Below are 20761 nucleotides of genomic sequence, written 5' to 3' on the forward strand. Positions count from 1 at the left end.
TAGTTTTTAAGGAAAATTATAGAATATATAAAGGAGAATCCAAAGGGCCCTCACCAACACTGAACTTGGCGTGCTGTGTGCTGCAAAGGTTTAACACTGATGCCTTTAAAGGGTGTGGAGGAAAGCAAGACTCCATAAAATGAAGTAAAACATACAAAACAGAGTTCCCATGATTAGAAAAACAAAGAATGAATGAGGGGAAAAAGGCTCCCCTCATTCAGGAGAAGAAAAATGTCCAGAAGTCCAGCAACATGTGCTGGGGTCTCAATAGGAGAGGGGATTAATCTTCATACTGAACTTGTTGGTTGCCTCCATGACCATCAATCTTGATTCCGGGCATCATGAGGCACGGAAACTCCTCTTTGGAACACCTGTGAAGACATGCTCGCAAATCTTGACTCTAACTCTCCTGCTGTTCTCATTCTCCTCGATCTCTCCTCTGCCTTTGACATGGTCAACCATTCTATCCTTCCATGTTGATAGCAATTGCCTGACGAAGTCAGGGGTGCCTGTCCATTGTCTGTAGTTTTCCCTGGCTTGCACTTAATAATCCATAGGCATCCTGTATAGCAAGCAGCTGATAATATGTTTCTAGTTCTTTTTGGAGGGTTTTATCTGTGTTTTAAGTGGATTTTACAAATCGTTTTCTTTCTGCTGGTTCAAGTTCTAAAGAGGACTGCCTTGGAGGGTGTAGTGCTTTGTTTCTCTTCCCTTTTCCTCTCTCCTCCCATGTTGCTACAATTGACTGAGGGAGTCAAGGGCGCCTGCCCATAGTCTGTAATTTTCCCTGTCTTGCAGTTAGTAACCATAGGTCCCAGGCTACTTTCACTCTCTCGGATTGGCCTGTGACCTTAGTCACATGACCAGGAAACATCTTTCTTCACCGCCCTCCCAGGGCAGCCTTGCCCAGGCAGCCCTCGGCTAAGGGCCATATGCAAAGGGCAGCTCCCAAAGAGGCAGCTCTGCTCTGTGTTGGCCTTTGTTCGCCTGGGATGCCTGATGCAGACATCCTACAGTGACGGATAAGGTAAGTGTGGTGTGGGTGAGGAGTACAGCCATTACTCTACTCCAGAAAACCCCCACTACTATTATTACCCATTAGCAAGCCTAATTGTGTAAGGTAACCATTTTGGCATTCAGTCTAAGTGTGTATAATAGCTATACTGTAGATGTAGCCTCAATTACGTACATGAGCCATAATTCACACCTGAACTGTTGGTATAGCTTTGTTATATGCCCCTTTTGCACTCTGAGATATAACTGCGGTGCACCCCATAGTTGGTCATTGTGTTCCACACTATAGCTAATTTGTGTTGAATGTTGCCACGCCCTGTACCTAGCCATCATAAGGCGATATGGACGGGAAGCAGAACCATTACTGTGGTCCAGAAACCCACCCAGTCTTACACTACTACTACTCTGTAAACGATGCTGACATAGTTGGCCTCTTGAGTTGAATTGTGCTACCCTCCATAGTCAGCCATTGTGATACACCTTATACTTAGCCTTTGTACTGAATTGTGGAACGAAATGTGTTGCACCTACATGTATACTGGGGGGCAAATGTCATGCAGGATTTAGATGTATTTTGCAGGAAATTAAATGTGTTGCGCCAAAATGTATTTTGAGGGCAGAAAATGTGTCTTCTTGGGAAGATTAGCAATGTGTTCATTTGGATGGATCTGCGTAGAATAGCCATGCATCACATCCCGAAAGAATTCTGAAGGTTATCCAGGTGTCACATTTACATAGAACTGTGAAAATTAGTCATGCGTCACATTTAGATAGATTTGTGAAGATTAGCCATGCGTCACATTTAGATAGAAATGTGAAGATTCGCCAAGGTGGTCTCTGATCAAGGCATGGTATCCTATCTGCCTGGGAAATTGATGTCATGACCTCCTTCACCCGGGGCGCCGTATCAAGTATGCTTGGGTTGGACTTGCTCTTTTTCTCTTGCAGTTATGCACTACATTCTCCAACCAGTTCTACTAGCACTCTTAGCTCTCGGAAGGGACAATGATACGATATAATTCAGCAATTCAAACCATAAACTACAACAGAAATACCCATCCAGCTGCAATGAACAATTACCAGGTGCCCGGAACATTAGCCCACCAGCACTTGAAACTGAGCTTGAGCAATGGACTGACTCAGTTCCTCAAGGGAAAGCGGTCTAAATCAAGCGAGGAATCTGGCAAAGCAAGCTCCTGCAAGTGACTTTGAGGTGCTGCCGCCTGTCAGCAATAGTCTACGCACACCAGATAATTAACACTCTAACCCCTGCTGCATATGACGCTGCCAGTTCAGACACACCCCTTACAACACAGCCTGATCTGTTCCTTGACCTTCGGGCTCACTGAGTACCGGGCTTCATATCTTGGATACACTTGTATGTCCGATAGAACAGAACTTAAGTCAATGCACACTGAGAAGGTGTCATCCCATAAGCAATCTGCTGACCTAACAAGATACAGGGATGACCATAGTGGCTGTTGCCGGTCCCTGGGTCCACTGAACAGCAGTCATCGAATCTAGCTAGTACTCGTAAGTCCGATAGAACAGACATGGATGTAACTGTACAATGAGAATGTATCAATCAATAAACAATGGCAGACTCGGTGAGACACAGGGACGACCATAGACCTGCAATTCGCTTAACCCAGTAAATATTAGGAATAGGGCAACTCAATACCGATGACATGACCAAGCAGGGAAAGATAACCTATGCTAGACGAGAATCTCTCTAGGAGAACCAATGCTCCGAACCACTAGAATAGATACCCTCAGTTTAGTGGACACTTGAAGGTAATCTGAAATAGGGGTGTCCCACCAATCCGCACATACTGATATGCTGACTCTCTCCTCTACACCAACAAACAATAGAATGCAACAATAACCCTCGATCAATTTCGGGCTAGCTGCACACATACCTACACACCTCCATGAACACCTCAACGGCCTTTAGAACGCAGCTATACCCCATGAATAAAATCCGCCTAGCCGCATGCATAATCTCATACACAAGCTCCACCACCGCCAGAATGCAAACTCCGAGGTCAACCGAGTTGCTGCACACATTCTACTGACCTCACACAAACACTGCATCTTGCCTAGCATTAGAATGCAGCTCCACACCATGTAAAACGCACTGGCTGCACACATACTGAGTGCACCCAAGCACTATTACCTACCCTACTCTCTTCGCTGACCTGGACTATGGTCCCTGAGGGCGTTCAACCCACAGCGCTTTGAGATCATTCCAATGGTATACAAGGTGCTATACAAATGCACAATAACAGAACATAACATAACATTTTTCTTTATCATTTTGATTAGTGCGACTCAAAGATTGAGTCCCCATCATGCCTGCCTGCCAGCCTTACTGGGTCCTTGATCCGGAGGTGTGAGGAATCATTTTTTAAGGCATTATGTACTTAAAGACTATAAAGCCATGTATTCTTTTCTTTTCAGTGTAGTGTGTTGCTGCTAGGACTCTTTAAATCCTGTTATCCAATAGTTGCAGAAGGGAAGAGATGTAATTTATGGAAATTATAAGATGGCTGAAGTTCTTCTCTTCACCAAATCATGACTGTGAAGATGTCCCCTGCCTGGACCCAGGCGAGGTATGGGAAGAGTCACCTGGTCATCTGTACTTTGTCCACAGGCATAGGAGGGGACAGTCATATGGCCTCTTCAGAGGCCAGTTTTGCGGTCTCGATTCTCACTACCAGCTGACTAGGGCAGCCCAGCCCTGAAATCTTTAACCCTACCCTACACCCTGGGGGAGGGGAGACAGATACCCATTAAAACCGAGGCAGCTCAGTCTGTTAGTTTCGGCCTTTGAATGTTGTGGCAGATGGTTGGAGTGTGCTGGAAAGGAAATCAAGGAGAAATAAGGAGGTTTTGGAGGCGAGTGGGGAGGACGAGAAGAGGGGGTGGTAGCAGGGAGGAGGTGGTAGAAATAGGAGCAGGTGGTAACAAGAAGAAGTAGCAATGAGTGAGAAGGAAGTGGTATTGACAGAACTAAATGTGGTAACGGAGCCAGAGCGGTTACCAACAGGGGAGGGCCAACACCAGAGATGAGGTGGTAATAGCCGAGGACGGAGGAGACAGACCCTTAGCCAGTAAGACCAGGAGGGCATGACGATGCTGGGTTGACCCAAGTGTGGTTGTGTAGATAGGTGGATGAATGTGTACCATGCAAGTAAGATAGAAAGTGGCATAGTCAAAGCGTCAGTAAGGAGGCCCGAGTCCGTGGAGAGGAAGGATCCAGACTCTGAGGAGGGGTAAGGGAGGCCCTAGGGAATAGTGAATCTAACCCTTGGCCCACTTTTGACAGTTACTTCTTCGGTTGATTGTCAAGACGGTCCTCCTGACCTAGAGACTTTGGACTTTGGACTTTATTGGTATAAGGTTGGAAAAAAGGGCTTGGGCACCTCTAGGGGCACAAAAGAGATCTGCAAGGGTTCAGGAACCACTGGGAAACTTACTGGACTATTGGGAGGCGAGACAGCATCATACCCAGGGTGAGAGTCTTGTTTTTTAATTTTTTTACTGGGTTGTCTTCACCATATTTTTGTTTTCGATTGTGCCTGTACTATTCTGTGAACTTAACCCTTCCTAAATCTAGTCTTGTGTTCATCCCATGTAGGTCTTCTGACATGACCTATTTAAACCAAAGCAGGTCCAATTGTTTGACAGCCACAGGGGTCATGGGCGGGCTAGGGGCCTTGGAGGAATGCACGTGTGAGAGCACATTGATGTGTAAAGGCTTTGGAGGTGCTGCCAAGTGAATGCGTGCAAATACCTACAACATTCCCTAGCGTTTCAAAGAAATCTGGATCCTCTCAGCTTTTCGGATGGATGCCATGTGCCCAATTGCTGAACTTAAAAATGCTGCCTGTTTCAGGTTTGTTATAGTTCAATATTAATGGCACAAAGTTATTGATGCTAACATTTCATGCAATTGTTTAAAAATATTTTACAGTATTTCAGATTTGTTAATTGTGGGGCGGGTGCCTTTCCTGCTTGTTCCATCTGATATGTGCAACCATTTACAAACGAAAAAAAAGTTGTTGGCAACCTGATCCAGAAGGGATTGCACACTTCTACACTATTTTTAGTTCTCCCAAACAATTCTTACACCTATTTGCAAATTATATGTTTCACTGTTGCTAGTTACAGCCAACAATCGACACAAAAGTTGGTATTGTGATTATTTGATGCTATTCCATACTCCATAATTTGCCATTTTTCATCATATATACAGTTCTATTATGATATGTTTCTGAAGGAGAATAAAATGTGCATGTACTTTAAAAAAACATGTAGTTTGAGATTGTATCTGTTTAAAGGTGTTTCTGACTTTTAAGCATTTGTTATTTCTTGTTAGGATAAGAAAGATCGGGTGTCTAAGTTTGATACTCTTCGGCACTCCATAGCTGGAATAATAAGGTCACCAAAGTCAATGTTGGGCTCATCCTCGGTAAGTACAAGTCAGTATGTGTTTATAGTTGCTTATTGATTTCACCTTACCCTCATAACCCTTTGTAGTTTTGGTGCAAGTATTGATGTTCTGAATTTTATTGATTCTTCATAAGAATAAAAAAAAGAAAATACTTATTCATACTCTTAAGTCCCGTCCCCTTTCCTCCATACTGTATGGGCGTCCCTCTCGAGGGACGGGAGACGGAACCTTTTTCACCAGAAAAAAAATCTTCTTCCCCTTTAAATTTAGAGGCGCGGCCCTGGGCGCATGCGCTCGCCTGACTCTGCCCCCTGGCGCCACTCCTCAGTCCACCTTTCCGCATCGACGAGAACGGGCCGAATTCACCAGCGTTCCTGGGTTTGGCTTTGGCCATGTAATTTCATGCACGGATACTTGTTCTCTTCTGTCTTCTGTCTTTTTGTCACCTGCCACCTCTTCAGCCTCCGAAGACAGGTTTTTCTAAAGGTTCCTAGGGCTGATGCGAACTCCCCCCGAGGTGTGCCATCCTCCAGGGTGCCATCAGGGACTTGCTCCATCGGGTCACGCCACCGGCTTCCATAGTCATTCCTCCGATGGCTCTGGTGCCACAGGCCCCAGTGCAGACGCTGCTGCCCCAGCCGGCTCCTGCGATTCTGGCCTCCCTGCCTCCCACAGTACAGGCTGTTCCACTCTAACCTCCGCAGTAGCCACCAGCTCTGGTCTCCAATCCTCAGCCCACAGCACCCAGCACTCCTCCACCAGCTCCGGACCCCCCGAGCCTGGCGGACATGGAGGAGGACTCCGACACGCCATCTTCAGCCAAGACCTTCCAGGAACGCCTTGCAGGTTTGGCAGAGAATTTGGGCCTTCCTCAGCCCAAAGTAGAGCAGCCCTAGGTGGGGTCCTGGCAGAAGTCCTCACCTTAAGAGCCCCTACCAAAACAGGGATACTGATGCAGAAAGACGTAGTTGCCCTGGCCAAGAAGGGGTGGCTCAAGCCACACTCGGCCCAGCCTGTCATTCTGCGCCTCAACACCAAGTACAGGCAGATGGTTGGGGACACACTCTTGCTTTCAGCGCATCCTCAACCGCACTCTTCTGTGATAGCTAAGGTGTTGCTCTATTCCAAGCCGCAGTCATCCTTGACGCCGCTAGGCAAGGAGGAGGAGATCTTGGAGGCGTACGGGAAGAAGCTGTACTCCAACGCCTCCTTGCATCTGCGGCAGGCTGATGCAGATGCCATGTTGGGGGTCTGTCTGGAAATGGCGGACCTCCTCCCAGAACTTCCGGCACAGAGCCAAGCGCACTTGAAGGCGGGACTAGGAGAATCCAGGCGGGTAGCGCAAGACATTAGTCCACCATGACGCACATCAATACCTCTGCCCGTGCCATCTGCATAGCCACGGACATGGGAAGGACTGCCTGGCTCCGGGCTACTAAGTTTAATCCTGATGTCCAGAAACGCATATTGGACCTCCCCTTTGAGGGCAGTGACCTCTTCTACTCCCACCACGGATGAGGAATTAGATAAGAAGAACAGCTTGCAAACCACAAAGTCTTTATCTACTATTACAAAAGCTACACCCAAGGCCTACACCCAGTCGCAGCAACGCTCCGACAAGAGGTGGGTGTTTGGCGGTTCTGAGGCCTCCACGAACGGAAGTCCAGACAATCGGACTGTTCTCCGAGTCAGCATCAGAGGAAACAACAAAGGGGGAGGCAAGGGGTTTTTCCAATCCTCCTCCTCTGCATCAGCCTCAGTGGCAAAAGGGGCATGGCACGTCCCTTCGGGTCCACGTGTCTCCGGGGGGGGGGGGCAGACTTGCCTTTCACGTGCAATTTTTTGCTGCAGAATTTCTTTGACCCCTGGATCCTCTCTGTAATCTCCATGGGGCACCGCCTACCGGTACCTTCCTCTCTTCCCTCATCGGCTCCTCTCCCACAGATTGGGACAGGAACTCTGCTGACGGAGAACCGGTCGCTCGGCGAAAGCCAGGCTGTGGAAGAAGTTCCAACCTCCCAGAGAGGCTTGGGCTTTTGTTCCGGGATTTTCGCCATATAGAAGAAGAATCAGGCTAGCCGGAGAGTTGTGTTGGATCTTTCCACCCTCAATCTCTCCTTACCTCTGCAAAAATTCAAGATGGTTACGCCAGCTCTTCTTGCGGAAACACTGGACAGGGGAGACTGGATATTCTCCCTGGATCTGAAGGACGCTTACCTACACGTCCCGATTTGGCAGCCGCATCGTTACTTACTGCTCTTTAGGATCAGGGACTTCCATTTCCAATACAAGGTGCTACCCTTCAGCCTCAACTCGGCTCCCATGGTATTTACCAGGTCGATGAATGCAGTGGCAGCCCTCTTCAGGGCCCAGGGCCACCACATCTACCCATACCTGGACGACAGGCTCGTCCGGGCCACCTCTACGGAAGCGGTTCAGCATACTGCCTCTGCACTGAGGAGAACACTCCACGATCTGGGGTTCACGATCAATCTCAAGAAGTCTAAGCTACAGCCCACGCAGAACCTTACCTTATTGGGCCTCATCTGGGACACAAGCTCTGTGAGTCTCTCCCTCGGAGGGCAAGATCGCAGCCATCAAGAGAGCTACAGCTCACTTCCTCTCCAGGCCCGTGACCTCGGCCTGGTGGTACCAACACCTACTGGAGCTAATGGCAGCGGTCCTTTTGGCCGTGCCCCACACAAGACTCGTGCTGCAGAGATTATAGCTGCACTTCGCAGGATCATGGAATCAGGAGAAGGGCTCCCAAGAGGAACGAGTCAACATTCCACCCCTTCACCTCTCGGACCTCCACTGGGGGGTCCGCAGACTTCAACCTGGGGCAGGGCAAGTCCTTCCGGCACCCGGCCCCTCAGGTCACAGTTACTATGGACTTGAAGGCCACATGGTTGGTTCTCAAGGCCTTTCTCCCTCTTATCGAGGGCAAGTCAGTTATTATCCAGACACAACTCCACCAGCATGTTCTATGTCAACAAGCGGAGGCACCAGGTCCCCTCCGCTGTGCAACTTAGCAGTCGACATGTGGGAATAGGCTCTGGAGAACATTTACCTCAGGGCTGTCCACCTCCCGGGGGAATCCAACCTGGAAGCGCACAGGCTGAGCAGACTGGGGCGGTTACAATTACGAGTGGCAATTGAACGGCCTGGTACTAAAGGAGATCTTCCTCAGATGGAGGAATCCCCAGGTGGATCTTTTTGCCTCCCGGGACAACAGGAAATGCCAAAAGTGTGCCTGCCATCAGGGGCAGGGCTCCGGCTCCCTTGGTTACGCATTCCAGATCCAATGGAACGACATGCAGCATATGCCTTCCCGCCCACACCCCTAGTTCACAGGGTGATCTGCTGGATAAAGGAATCCTGGCATCTCAGCATCATTTTGATGGCTTCCAGGTGGCTGACCAGACCGTGGTTCTTCGAGCTCCTTAGCCTTTCGGACAGACCACCCATTCACCTACTGCTGGGCCCAGCTCGTCTGCTGGCCCAGCAGAGGGGCAGCGTACTCCACCCTGCTCCTCACAAGCTAGCCCTCGCAGCATGGCTCCTGAGCAGGTCCCGCTGAAACACTTGAGCCTATCTCAGGCTTACCTAGAGATCATCCAGGGTGCTAGAAGCAAGGCTTCTAGGAGCCATTATAAGAGTAAATGGTGCATCTGGTGGGCCTCCACAGGCGTTACATGCCTATAAAGTAGCCACGCTGTGGGACCTTAATGTTGTGTTGGGCGCCTCGACGCACAAACCTTTTGAGCCTATGGCGCCCAAGGACATCAGACTGGTTACCATAAGGACAGCTCTGCTCGTGGGCCTCACCTCAGCTCACAGAGTCAGCGAGATCAGGCTCTGGTGGCATCAGAACCCTACACCACTTTTCACAGGGACAAGGTCGTCCTGCAGACACACCCTGCTTTCCTACCCAATGTGACCTCCACCTCCCATCTCAATGAGGAAATAGTGGACGCCTTGGTTGTCATTTTCGGTGGTCAAGACCAGGTTATCCAAGGCCTCCATAGCAAGGAGATGATTGTGACCATCAAGGAGGCCTATGAGGGGCAGCACAAACCAGTGCCAGCTAACTTACATGCCTAGCGGTCAGAGCCAAAGCCACTGCCATCGCGTTACAATGGCTGTGCTGTGGCAGGTCATCGGCAGGGCGGCTTCCTGGTCACCCCTAAGGTTTTCTGTAAAGACTACTGTTTGGACGCCGCCTCTAGGTCAGATGCAGCATTCGGGCAGGCGGTTCTAAGAAACCTATGTTCTTGAGGACTCCTCTCCACCCTGGGGCTACATTCAGTTGTAATCGCTCATACAGTATGGAGGAAAGGGGGACGTGACGTAAGAGTAATTAATAGTTACTCACCGTAGTGACTAACGTTCTCTTAGTCCATAGTCCCCTTTCCTCCATACGTCCCACCATCCTCCCCCCCACCTAATAATACTGGTGTCATTAGGCAATGCCCATCATTGATCGACGCGTCAATGGCGACTGAGGAGTGGCGCCGGGGTGTGGAGTCAGGCGAGCGCATGCTCCCAGTGCCGCGCCCCTGTGCACCTCTCAATTTAAAGGGGAAGAATTTTTCTGGTGAAAAGGGTTCCGTCTCCCGTCCATTGCGAGGGACGCCCATGCAATATGGAGGAAAGGGGACTATGGACGAAGAGTACGTTAGTCACTATGGTAACTGTTAATTTCCACTTCCCACTTACTGTCAAATATATCATTCAGGACTTATATTTGAGGATTGACAGGTTTTTAGCAGCAACGGACCATTCAAATCTTGCAAGCTTTTTCTCTGCTGCAATACAGCAGCACAATTAATTTCCTCACAATGTTTTCCTTTAACTGGGTCCCTGAGATTTCTCTTACACTGCCATTGGACATGTACTTCTCATATTGTTCAGCTGGTCCAATTAACCATTTTCAATTGTCTTCGTTAAGGGACAAAAGATCAGCTGCAGTAACATAATTTGGATTTATATCTAAAACCGAGTGCCCCTACATGGACTGTGCTTACTTGAGTCATTTTTATGCCAGCTGCATTTGGCCACTCCCTTCACTCATCACTTTGTCAACTTATAAAATTCTGGCCTGTGGGCTGCTGCAAATATAACTCTTGCCAGCGGTTCTATGCACTGCTGGTCTTCCAACCTTTCTTTGATTTCTGCTCAGGTATGAACATGGAACACTTCTACTGCCCCTTCACCAATGCCCTAAAGAGGCTGTTGTCGTTTTGGATGGCTGGGCCGGGTCTCACCCTCCCTTCTCTTACCCCTGCCACTCCTTCGCTGGCCACCTTCTCATACTTCTATTTATACACTCACCCCACCCCCTAGCTTTTCCCCTACTAACATACACCATGGTTATCATTCTCCCTCCTGCAGTGTTGAAATGTCGCTGGCATTCTTTCTACCACAATGTTTCCCCGAGTATTCTCCCAATTCCCAGGATACTGTGGGTGGCCATTGGGAACTCCAGTGATTTAAACTCAGCCAGCAGACTCACTAATAAAATTGTATTTATTCTGTTCAGGCTTCAAACATATCCCATGATGTTGATGATCACTTTTTACGGTTCTATGTGATTATTTCAATTTTTGTAGGTCGCCTAACCAAAAGACAGCTTTCGGCGGCCTGCAAAAATGGAAATAAGGACATAGCTCCCCCCTCCCACACTCTCTCTTCCTGTTTTTGATCCAAATTGGGGGGTGTCATACCCCGAACCGCCCTCCCTCAGCCCCTGCTGCCTCCCTCCTTCCCAAGCCCCCCCCCCAAATGCACATAATCACATACACCTAACACAAACACACACACACACCCGATCTCCTTCGTGGCTACTTCTGGGTCCTGGTGTGCCTATCAACTCCTGCACGCACTAGTGTGCATTGCAGGGGCTGAGAGTTTGATTTAGAAAGACCGCTCTATGCGGTCACAGAGCGGTCTTTCTAAATTGTTATTTTTTTTTTTTTTTAAGTTCTATTGACCAAATACCGTTTTTGCTTGCTTCCTGGAAATTACTGTTTTGCTTTTTTTCTTGTCACTTTGTATTGAACACAACTGTCAGTTGTGAGACAGGTATGGCATGACACAGACAACAAGAGTGACAGTTTCTTAAAACCTTTATTGAAAGTTTTGGGTTGGTTTAACGCCCATCGTGCCCTATAACTAAGGTGGGGTTTTCCATACCTGAATAAACTAAGGAAAGTCTGTGTTTGAAAGTCCAAACCAAAAAGCTGTCTGTGTCCAAACCTATGCTTGCCCTCACTTCTAATACTAAACACAGTGTAGGGATGTCCTTAGTTAACTGAACAGTGCCCTAAAACAAATATGGAGCTACTTCTGGCTCCCTTCCCCAAGTTCAGGATACAGTTCCAGTATATGCTTGTTTCAGCTAATTTGCCTAGCCTTGGGATTCCCTTCCCCAAGTCCAGAAATACACTTATTCTTGGCGTACAATGTTCCGTTAATTTCACAAAGTTCCACGAGAGCTCATCGTTCCCTTCCTCAAGCTTAATGCACTTGCTCACAATAGTCAGTTGGGTCACAATACTCAACAGCAGCTCAGGGTTCCCTTCCTCAAGCTCAAAAGCTCCTATTTCTTAAAGTGCAGAGTTCATGACTTCCTTTAACAATTGGTACAGGTTGGTTGGGGCTCCCTGGTCTTGGTGCAGTTGACAGACTGCACGGTCCACCCACTACAGAGCGCAACCAGTTACCCTTGTGGTTTCTTAATTAGGTCCTTAACTGGGTTCTTACTTGGTTTCTTGTCTTCTTTCTTGCCCAACGTTTTTGTCCAAATATTCACTGGTAGGTGACTTGCTTTCTTTGTCACCTCTTTTCATATATTAGATTTTGTCGGCTTCCACTAGTAGCTTCTTTCTCCTTTTAACAAGTTTTCCAGATCGAGCATTTGCACACACTTCGCTGCTCCACCCTCTTCTGCTGTTTTCTAACAGCTCTTTATCAAGTTCTTGCTTCTTATACTTTCAATTCACATTCATTTGTTCAGAGACCTTCATACGTGCATGATTTCCTTATTTTTTTTATTTTTTATTGGTCATTTGTATGCGCCTATACACAGGTGTTTCCAGGCACCACTACATTACTACTTTGTTACCTAGTTTCCAGACAGTCCTTTTCTGGCATCACATTCACTTATTTTCTTTGTCTCTAGATGGAGACTTTTGATAACGTGCCAGCCACAAACGACCACCCTGATGCAATGTATTTCAACAGCTTTCATCAGCAACTTGCATTCACTCCCATACTGGGCTTCTTGCATTTACTTGAAACTCACCGGTCATGCTGCTGGATATCACGGCTTATCCGCTCACACAGCTTCTTACACCTGAGGTCATGGTCTCATCTCCTGCCCCTCAGCCACTCCTCGTCGCCTTCCTTGACCAGGAGAATGAGCACTGCTTTGCCACATTGAAGGTACTGACCCGCCACACTGTTACCTTTTTATTCCGACCTCGTAGGGTCCCTGGAGATATGGGTTCCCTCGCCGCGCTTCCGAAAACTGCTTTAATCTACAGCTTTTCAGCATCTCCGCACTTGGCTCTCCTCTTCGAGGCTTCTTCTTCATCTCATTACTTTGTGGGGAATCATGGGGTAGAATAGGACATATGGGGAAATAGCCCATGAAGGCTGAGGTGGAGTGTAAGTCAGTGTTCGGAAAGGCAGGATACCATGTCTCGCCATCAGGCACCCTCTCTCCAATCCCCAAAGACCCTCCACTATGGTAATCCTCCTTTGCTTGCCTGCCCCCAAGGTCGGGATCCAAAAGCGATGGCCCTTCCCTGGCCACCTGAGCAGAAGATCCCTGGGGAGTAGCTGTGAGAGTCATGGGTGTAATTTTAAGGGGGGGACAGGCGTGTTTGTCCCCCCCAACTTTCATGGAACACCATTTTGTCCCCATTCATTTGGCTGGGACACCTTTTCTTCAGATGTCATGTTCCCCCCCAACATTTTCAGCAAAGTTACTCCACTGGTGAGAGTGCCTTCTGTTTTCTCAAACAGTGTACAAACAGAATATAAAACAGTCACAGGAAAATCCAATTGGGCAAGATGGAAATCCTCAGAATAACGTTTCTAAAATTACATATTCGAGTATACCTTCCCAAACCCATAACATTCTAGGACCTGTTAGGGAAAGAGATAGAATCAGGAAAGCCCTGCTGTACAGGCAGAATAAAATACATAAGGATAGAAACGATCCATCTGAGAACTGTTGAGCCTTTTTAAAACACCACAAACAGACAAGGACTACACACTGAAATATACCACCAACTAAGGGGCTGATTCATGGAATTATTTGCGCCAAAAAATGGTGATTTGTGTGCCATTCTGCCCGCAAATCCCTGTTTAACAAATGGGGATTTGCGGGCAGAATGACGCACAAATCACTGTTTATCGGCGCAAATAATTCCATGAATCAGTCTGTAAATCTTTACAAACTACATTCATGCTGCTGTTCAGCTACTATGGGATCCAATTGAAGTACATTTTAGCTTCCCTATACTTGTCTCTTCAGATCTAGCTGTTTTATTTAAGCTTGATGACTACTTAGTTGACAATGCTGTGATGATGTAAGGGCCCTCTCATCTGGCCTCTAGGTTGTATTTCTCTGTGATTTTACGGGGTCTTCCACACATCTGCAGCAAATCCAAGGTGCATATGGGGATCTGTTACGAGGGAGATTCTCTGGCACTTTCCCTCCTCTAAATCTTTTGGCTGGTCCCAGGTACCATAACAGGGCATCAGCTGTATGCCAGGGCAGATTTTAGAGACTTCTGAACCCAGAGAGTGCTCTTGTACAGAAGGCATTTAAAGAGATACACCCAGGATCTGTCACTGGAGCTTGGGACACAAAAGAGAATATTACACAGAAATGAAAAAGACAGTAGTTAATATCAAGTCCTTAATCTGATCCATTGCAGCCCACATAGGAGTTGCATTGTCCTCTTATATAATGCCCAAAGCCAGCCCCAAAGGAATACTACTGATAAAAGAATGCCAGGAAGAACCACTTGTTATCAGGATATAATTGAAAGCAATCGAAGCAAAGGTAGCTGCAGAAACAAGGGACTTCCCATGTTCACATAGCCACTGATGTACTGCTTGTGAAGTCGGAAGCCCTGTGCATTTTTTTCCAAATTTCCCAACTGGTTAACTTGACTTTATCCCTGATGAGTCTTTATGTAAGGCATCAACATGGACTTGAATGTTTCCTAAAGAGATCCTAAGCTTCTTAGAGTTTCCCACAGAGACTTTGTGCCCTATCTGAGTCATTCTGCAAAGTGGTTTGCGAGTACCACACCAGTTGACTGCTTTTTTTGTGAATAAGGTGTGGTAGACCCGATGTTTCCGAGGTTATCCCTAACAAGAACCCTTCTCCAGCATGGGGTCTGGCATGGATTCACATGCTCATGAATATTCCCCATCGTCGGACCAGATTGGGAATCCTGGGTAAAAGAAAAAACTGTTCAAGATATGCAAAGTGTTCGGAAGTATTGGAAGCGGCCCTTGTTGATTCTGTCATGACCACTGTGAGGGGGCACAAGTTGTGCCACAAGCAGGCTCCCACCAGAACCCTGAGGGCCTTAAAACCACTGCAAAAGGGCTCCTGGAGCCAGTCCTGGCTCCTTTGGCACCAGGCTCATATGTAGGAAGGAAGGGCTGTTCAAACTATGGGCCTTTAAATCCAACATGGAAGCACCCACACAGTCTAGTTCTAAGAACCAAGCCATGCGGTCTAGTGTTTCGGGTGTGGCAGGCCTGGAACTACTTTCCCTGGTACTACTTTACCTGGGCTATATAAACCACAGCCTGACTGCAGAACACGCTTCGTGTTATTCTGCAAGCAACAGCGTGACGCCCCCAGTGTCCAGCTCCTGTTCTTCAGCATCTTCCTGTAATCCTGCAAGAACAAGATTATTTTGTTTTACCTGAGAAAACACCATCCAGCACTCAGCAACTCAACTGGGCTGCAATCTGTGGAAACCGAGAGAAGAAGAAACATCACTCACCTGTGAGTACTAGCTTAAGGACTTCCGGCGAACCGCTACCACCGCTGCTGTTCGAACATTGCGACCTGCAATAACGAGAAAGGGAAAAACAATATTAGAACGCATGCTTCCAAAACATCGAATTCCATGGGTCATACCTGAATTCCATTGCGCTACGCCACGGTTCCATCCGCAGCACCACAGCAACATCTGCAAAGGAAAAGAGACATATTCAGGTTCGCTTTCAATATTAAACAACCGCACAGCGCTGTACTTACCTTACCGGGGGCCTGTTTTTCATTGCGCTCCCATCCACCAGCAGCACCACTGCGGCCTGTGAGGAGAAGAAGAAGAAAACACAGGTTAGCTTTAAAAGACAATAAAGGTGCTGCGCTTCGTGCTTTCTCTTACCTAGAAACATGCCTCTCCATCCGGCACGCCAGCATCAAGAGCTTCGCACAAGAAAAGAAGGAGATAAAGACATTAACAAATTCCCACCATAAACAGAACAAAGACTTACAATTAACAAACCTACTTGTCTACCAGCAGATTCGGGGTCACAGCAGGCCTGGGCCCAAGGAAGGCGTACTGCACCAGTAAAGCAACTCGGGAAGCTCGCCAAAAAACGTCAAGCGCCCCTGCACAAGAAACGCAGGACGGATAGCTCACCCTACAAATAACTAAGGTGAGAAAAGAACCCAGTGGGAAATGAAACGGTCAGAGGGAGGTGGGGGATTCACCCATTAGAGACATTTATCACAAATCTTCCCTTCTGTAATTGCAGAGTCATTATTCAGCACTGGGCAACTACGCATCCAGAGTTCCAGATCTTAGAGCCTTCCAGACGCCCCCGGGAATATCAGGTGAGCGTAACAGATTCACAGTGTTCACAGAAATCTACGGTGCGGCTTGACGCTCTACGTTGATAGAGGTCCTTTTCTCAAGCCCCTTACTGTTGCTGGTACCTCTCGCCTTCTCGCCACGGAGAAGTGAACGAAGAACGTAGTGACCGGGGATAGAGCCTACAACAGGGAACACAGTGCTGTCACCGGCGGTGGGGGAGGCTGCAACCTGCAGGTTTCGGAAAGTTGTGGCAGGTGAAATGCTCTGCATGCGCGCAAGCATTTTTTTCCTTTTCTCTTTCATTTTTCTTTTTTGGCAGAGACCCATAAGCAGTGCGGGAAGATTTGCTAAACAAACTGGCTGGCGCATCTACACTACTTGCCCCCTGCAACAGGTCCTTTTAAGTACTTTTCTGATGCTTGTGAATCTGCTTAGGATCACATGCTGTGCATATAGTCCGACATCTAGTGGTAACCGCAGAGTACTGCATCTTGTCTTTCGAGGTTCGAAAGGAGACGTCGATATGGGCATGCCTGTAACACTATCCCTAACGTGATGTGTAGTGTACCCAAAATCCCTCACGCGTCGAGGTACCTCAGATTGTTTTTTTTCGCCCAACTAGCTGGTCGCTTTATGCAAAATTATATTCTTTCCCGACCTCCAGTCGTTTATATATTAAATGTCCCCTCTTCGACGAGTACTTCTCAACCACCGTCAAAGACAGCAGAAGAACAGACTTCGACGGCTGGTGCTCCGGTCGACGCTGTTGACTGCGTTGCCTGGCCATTTGGCCGGCTGATACAGTAGTGAGAGTAGGGCCCGGGGGTCTCTTTCTTTATCAACAATGTCTTTCCTTCTCCCCTCTCTTTGCCCCTTAGGTTTTACTGTTGCTTTAATACACCTTTGCTATGGACAGGACACCATTTCAATTTTGCCCTTCCTGTAAGAGCAAGTACCCCTGCAAGGACACGCACCGGAGGTGCAATAAGTGTCTCCCTCGCGATCACCACGAGGCGTCCTGTCGATCTGGTTAGCTCTTGCGTCCTAAAATGATCAAGGAGCCTTGAGTTAAGCAGTGGGCGGCCTACGCCATCTTGCAGGCCGAGGGTAGCTCCCCCATTGCTGCAGGTGCCGAGTGTGATGAGTTAAGCGATGGCCGTGGCTCCGATACGGATGCCATCGACCTCTTGTCGGAGCGATCGCCCTCCGAACCGTCTGTCCCCAGCCCTACCAGGCAGGATGATGGTTCTGCTATGGGAAATGTACACCCCGGCGACAGGGACGCGCCCACTACTCATAGAAGCAAGCGCACAACCCCCAGTACCGCCTCAACGGATTTGTCGAAGCAGTCTAAGGCGCCAACGGATACGCAGAGTTCCTCGATAGCATACGCGCTCGGTCGGCAGTCCTCCCAGCAACCGCGTAAGCGGCAAGTGTCCGGACACCCTGCAGATAAGGGCGCCAGCACCAAAAGTCACAAGGCCATTGAGATGCCTCCTAAGAGCGCGCCAACACAAAGTTCAGGCTCGACGAGGTCGAGCACGACGAGGCTGCTTGAACAGCCTAAACCCCTCCCGGAAGTGCTGAACATCCACAAGAGTCTTGCAAAGATCGTTTTGGCGGCCAGTAAACCCAAGGTCAAGTCGAAAGACACGTCCAAACACCGGGAAAGTCGGGATGAATATTCAGAGAGTCCTCAGCCCTTATCCAGTACTCACTTAGAAAAATCTTGGTGTTCTAGGCAGGTAGATCCCGAGGAGGCGCCCTTTCCCCCCTCTGGCTCCTCTTTATGGACCAGGGGGAAATGTGAAGACTGTATGAATAGGCTTGCAAAATGTGTGAACTTCTCTGAAAGGTTCACGCCCAAGATGCCTAGTGTAGAAGACCTTTACCCCTCACTGACCAAATTCCAGAGAACCTCTGGTCCTCTTCATGAGGAGGCCTTTGACCTGACAGATCAAGAGGAAGTTCCTCATGACCCCTATTTGCAAGAAGATGATTCCTTTGAGGATCCCAATGACCAGGCCCCAGACTGGGGGGATAAGCCACCGGTGGACAATCCTCCATCCTCCCCACCTCTGCGTCAGGTATCTCTTATAGATGATCAGATGGCGTTTAACGCTATTCCGAAAAAAGCAGCTGAACATTTCCAGATAACCACGCAAGAGGCTGTGCAAGACTCAGATTTTGTGGAGGACATTCAAATGGAGAAGCCTCCTGCCAGCCAGGCTATCCCTTTACATAACTCAATTAAAGGGCGCATCGCCCCTTCCTTACTAACACCTTCACAGACCAGGGCGGTGAAACCACGAGTGGAGAAACCTTTTTGCTCCTCCCCTTCTGACCCTGCCTATATTCTGAGACATGCCACCCCAGATTCTCTGGTGGTCATTACAACAAGGAAGAGGGCAGGGGTGCCCTTGTCCATGGGTGAGGCCCTGCCAGACAAGGAATGCAAAAAACTGTATGCCCTAGGGAAGTGAATTACTACTGCGGCAGCATATTCCAGCCAGAGTGCCAACAATACCACGCTGTTGGCCAGCTATTCGGATGTTCAATGGAATCTGCTATAAGAGGGCCTGCAGGAGGTCCCCGAACCAGTGCGTTCTCGACCTGCTTACAATTGTATCAGAGGGTATGCAAGTAAACCATAACATCCTTAAAAACACCTTAGATGCTGCAAAGCCAGCAGGGAGAACCCTGTCCCAGGGTACCCTTTTGAAACAACACGCCTGGTTGAAGAACCCGGGGTTCAAGCCGGAGACAGAAGCATCTCATCAACAAACCGGTGGAGGATTCCAACCTGTTTGGCAAGGCTGTTGATGAGGCGCTAGAAACTGCCAAGAAAGAACACGAGACTTTGAAATCTTTGAATCAAATCATTCAAAGGCCCTTTCAACAGAGAGGGGGAAGTTCTCGCCGCTCCCTTCGCGGACAGTCCTATTCTCGTTCCCCATATAACCAATATGGTACGGGTACTACATGGTCCTAAGGTCAAGGGTCTGCTGCCTCAAATCAGTATCCCCATAGAGGACAAAGCTGTGGAAAAGGAAGGGGTCGCCATGTCACCTCTAGAGGCTCTCCAGCCTTCAGTCAGAAATGACTCTCAGATCCGGGTCCCCTCCCATGCTTCCCCGGCCAGGGGACGTATAACATCTTCCTTACACACATGGGAGGGGATTACCACAGACCAGTGGGTGTTCAAGACCGTCACCCACAGTTCAGCCGGCCACCTCGATTCAGACCACCGAAGCCCTGGCCTCTAACACCAGACCACCTCAGTATCCTGCTGCAAGAGGTCAAGATCCTGCAGGAAAGGGCAAATTCGAAGTCGTCCCCGTTCCACAGGTAAACAAGGGTATTTATTCAGTGTACTTCCATGCACCCTAGCGCCTAGTGAACACATTTGTCAAACCACAAAAGTTTCGGATGGTTATGCTGCAAGAGGTAATCCCTCTACTAACGCAAGGGGATTACATGGCAACATTGGACATGAAAGATGCATACTTTCATATTTCAATTTTGCCAGCGCACAGGAAAAACCTAAAAGTCATGATGGAAAACAAACACTATCAGTGCAAGGTCCTCCCCTTCAGCATTGCCCCAGCCCCAAGGGTATTTACAAAGGTACTGACAGTTGCCGCAGCTCACCTGCGCAGGCAATCCATCCCAATATAGCCTTACCTCGACAACTGGTTCATAACAGGGGATTCCTACGGGACATGCCTGGCAAACACCTAAAAGACGGTAGACCTACTCTTCAGCCTGGGATTCTCCATCAACGAGAAATCCAGCCTAGTCTAAATAGACCCCAGCCAAATCGAGCAATTTCTGGGGGCTCTAATTCAGACAGAAGATGGCCTTGTCTTCCCCTCCAGCGAGAGTTTTCAGAACATGCTGTTTCAGATCCCTCAGTATGTAGCCGGTTGAGAGGCGACGGTACGCAAGGCCCTGCGACTGTTAGGGATGATGGCGTTGTGCATTTATTTGGTTCCTCACGCACGTTAGCGCATGCGCCCCATGCAAGAGTGGCTCAACAGCCGTTAGTGTCAGGCCAGTGGACAATGGGATGATCTAGTGTTTGTCTTGGCAGCCCTCATTCTCTCTCTGCAGTGGTGGTCGAGGGAAAACCTCTTGAAGGGGAAAACCTTCACCACTCCATAGTAGAAGTCACTCTCACGACGGACGCACTCTCACAGGGTGGGGGGCTCACCTCCTTCAGCAGACGGCGCACAGCGTTTGGTCCCCAGCGGTAGCATCCAACCACATAAACCTGCTGGAGCTGTTAGCAGTGTTCAAAGCTCTGAAGGCCTTTCAGACACGGTTGCAGGCAAAGACAGTACTGGTCCTCACGTAAGGCACCACGACCATGTACTACCTGAACAAGCAAGGGGGTACTCGCTCTCCAGGGCTATCCAAACTGTTCCAG

General features: G+C 48.5%; 1 protein-coding gene across 5 annotated transcripts in view; it reads left to right on the plus strand.

Annotated features, from left to right (window-relative positions):
- Positions 1–20761, plus strand: part of FER (FER tyrosine kinase) — a 2139903-nt gene that overhangs the window by 831525 nt on the left and 1287617 nt on the right. For all 5 annotated transcript variants that reach the window (XM_069625481.1, XM_069625479.1, XM_069625480.1 and 2 more), the window contains one exon: positions 5396–5488. In XM_069625481.1, coding sequence (XP_069481582.1) covers positions 5396–5488 — 93 coding nt within the window. The remainder of the gene's footprint in view (positions 1–5395; positions 5489–20761) is intronic.

The sequence above is a fragment of the Ambystoma mexicanum genome, chromosome 6p (assembly GCF_040938575.1).
Source record: "Ambystoma mexicanum isolate Mex_15411 chromosome 6p, UKY_AmexF1_1, whole genome shotgun sequence".
Classification (NCBI taxonomy): domain Eukaryota; kingdom Metazoa; phylum Chordata; class Amphibia; order Caudata; family Ambystomatidae; genus Ambystoma; species Ambystoma mexicanum.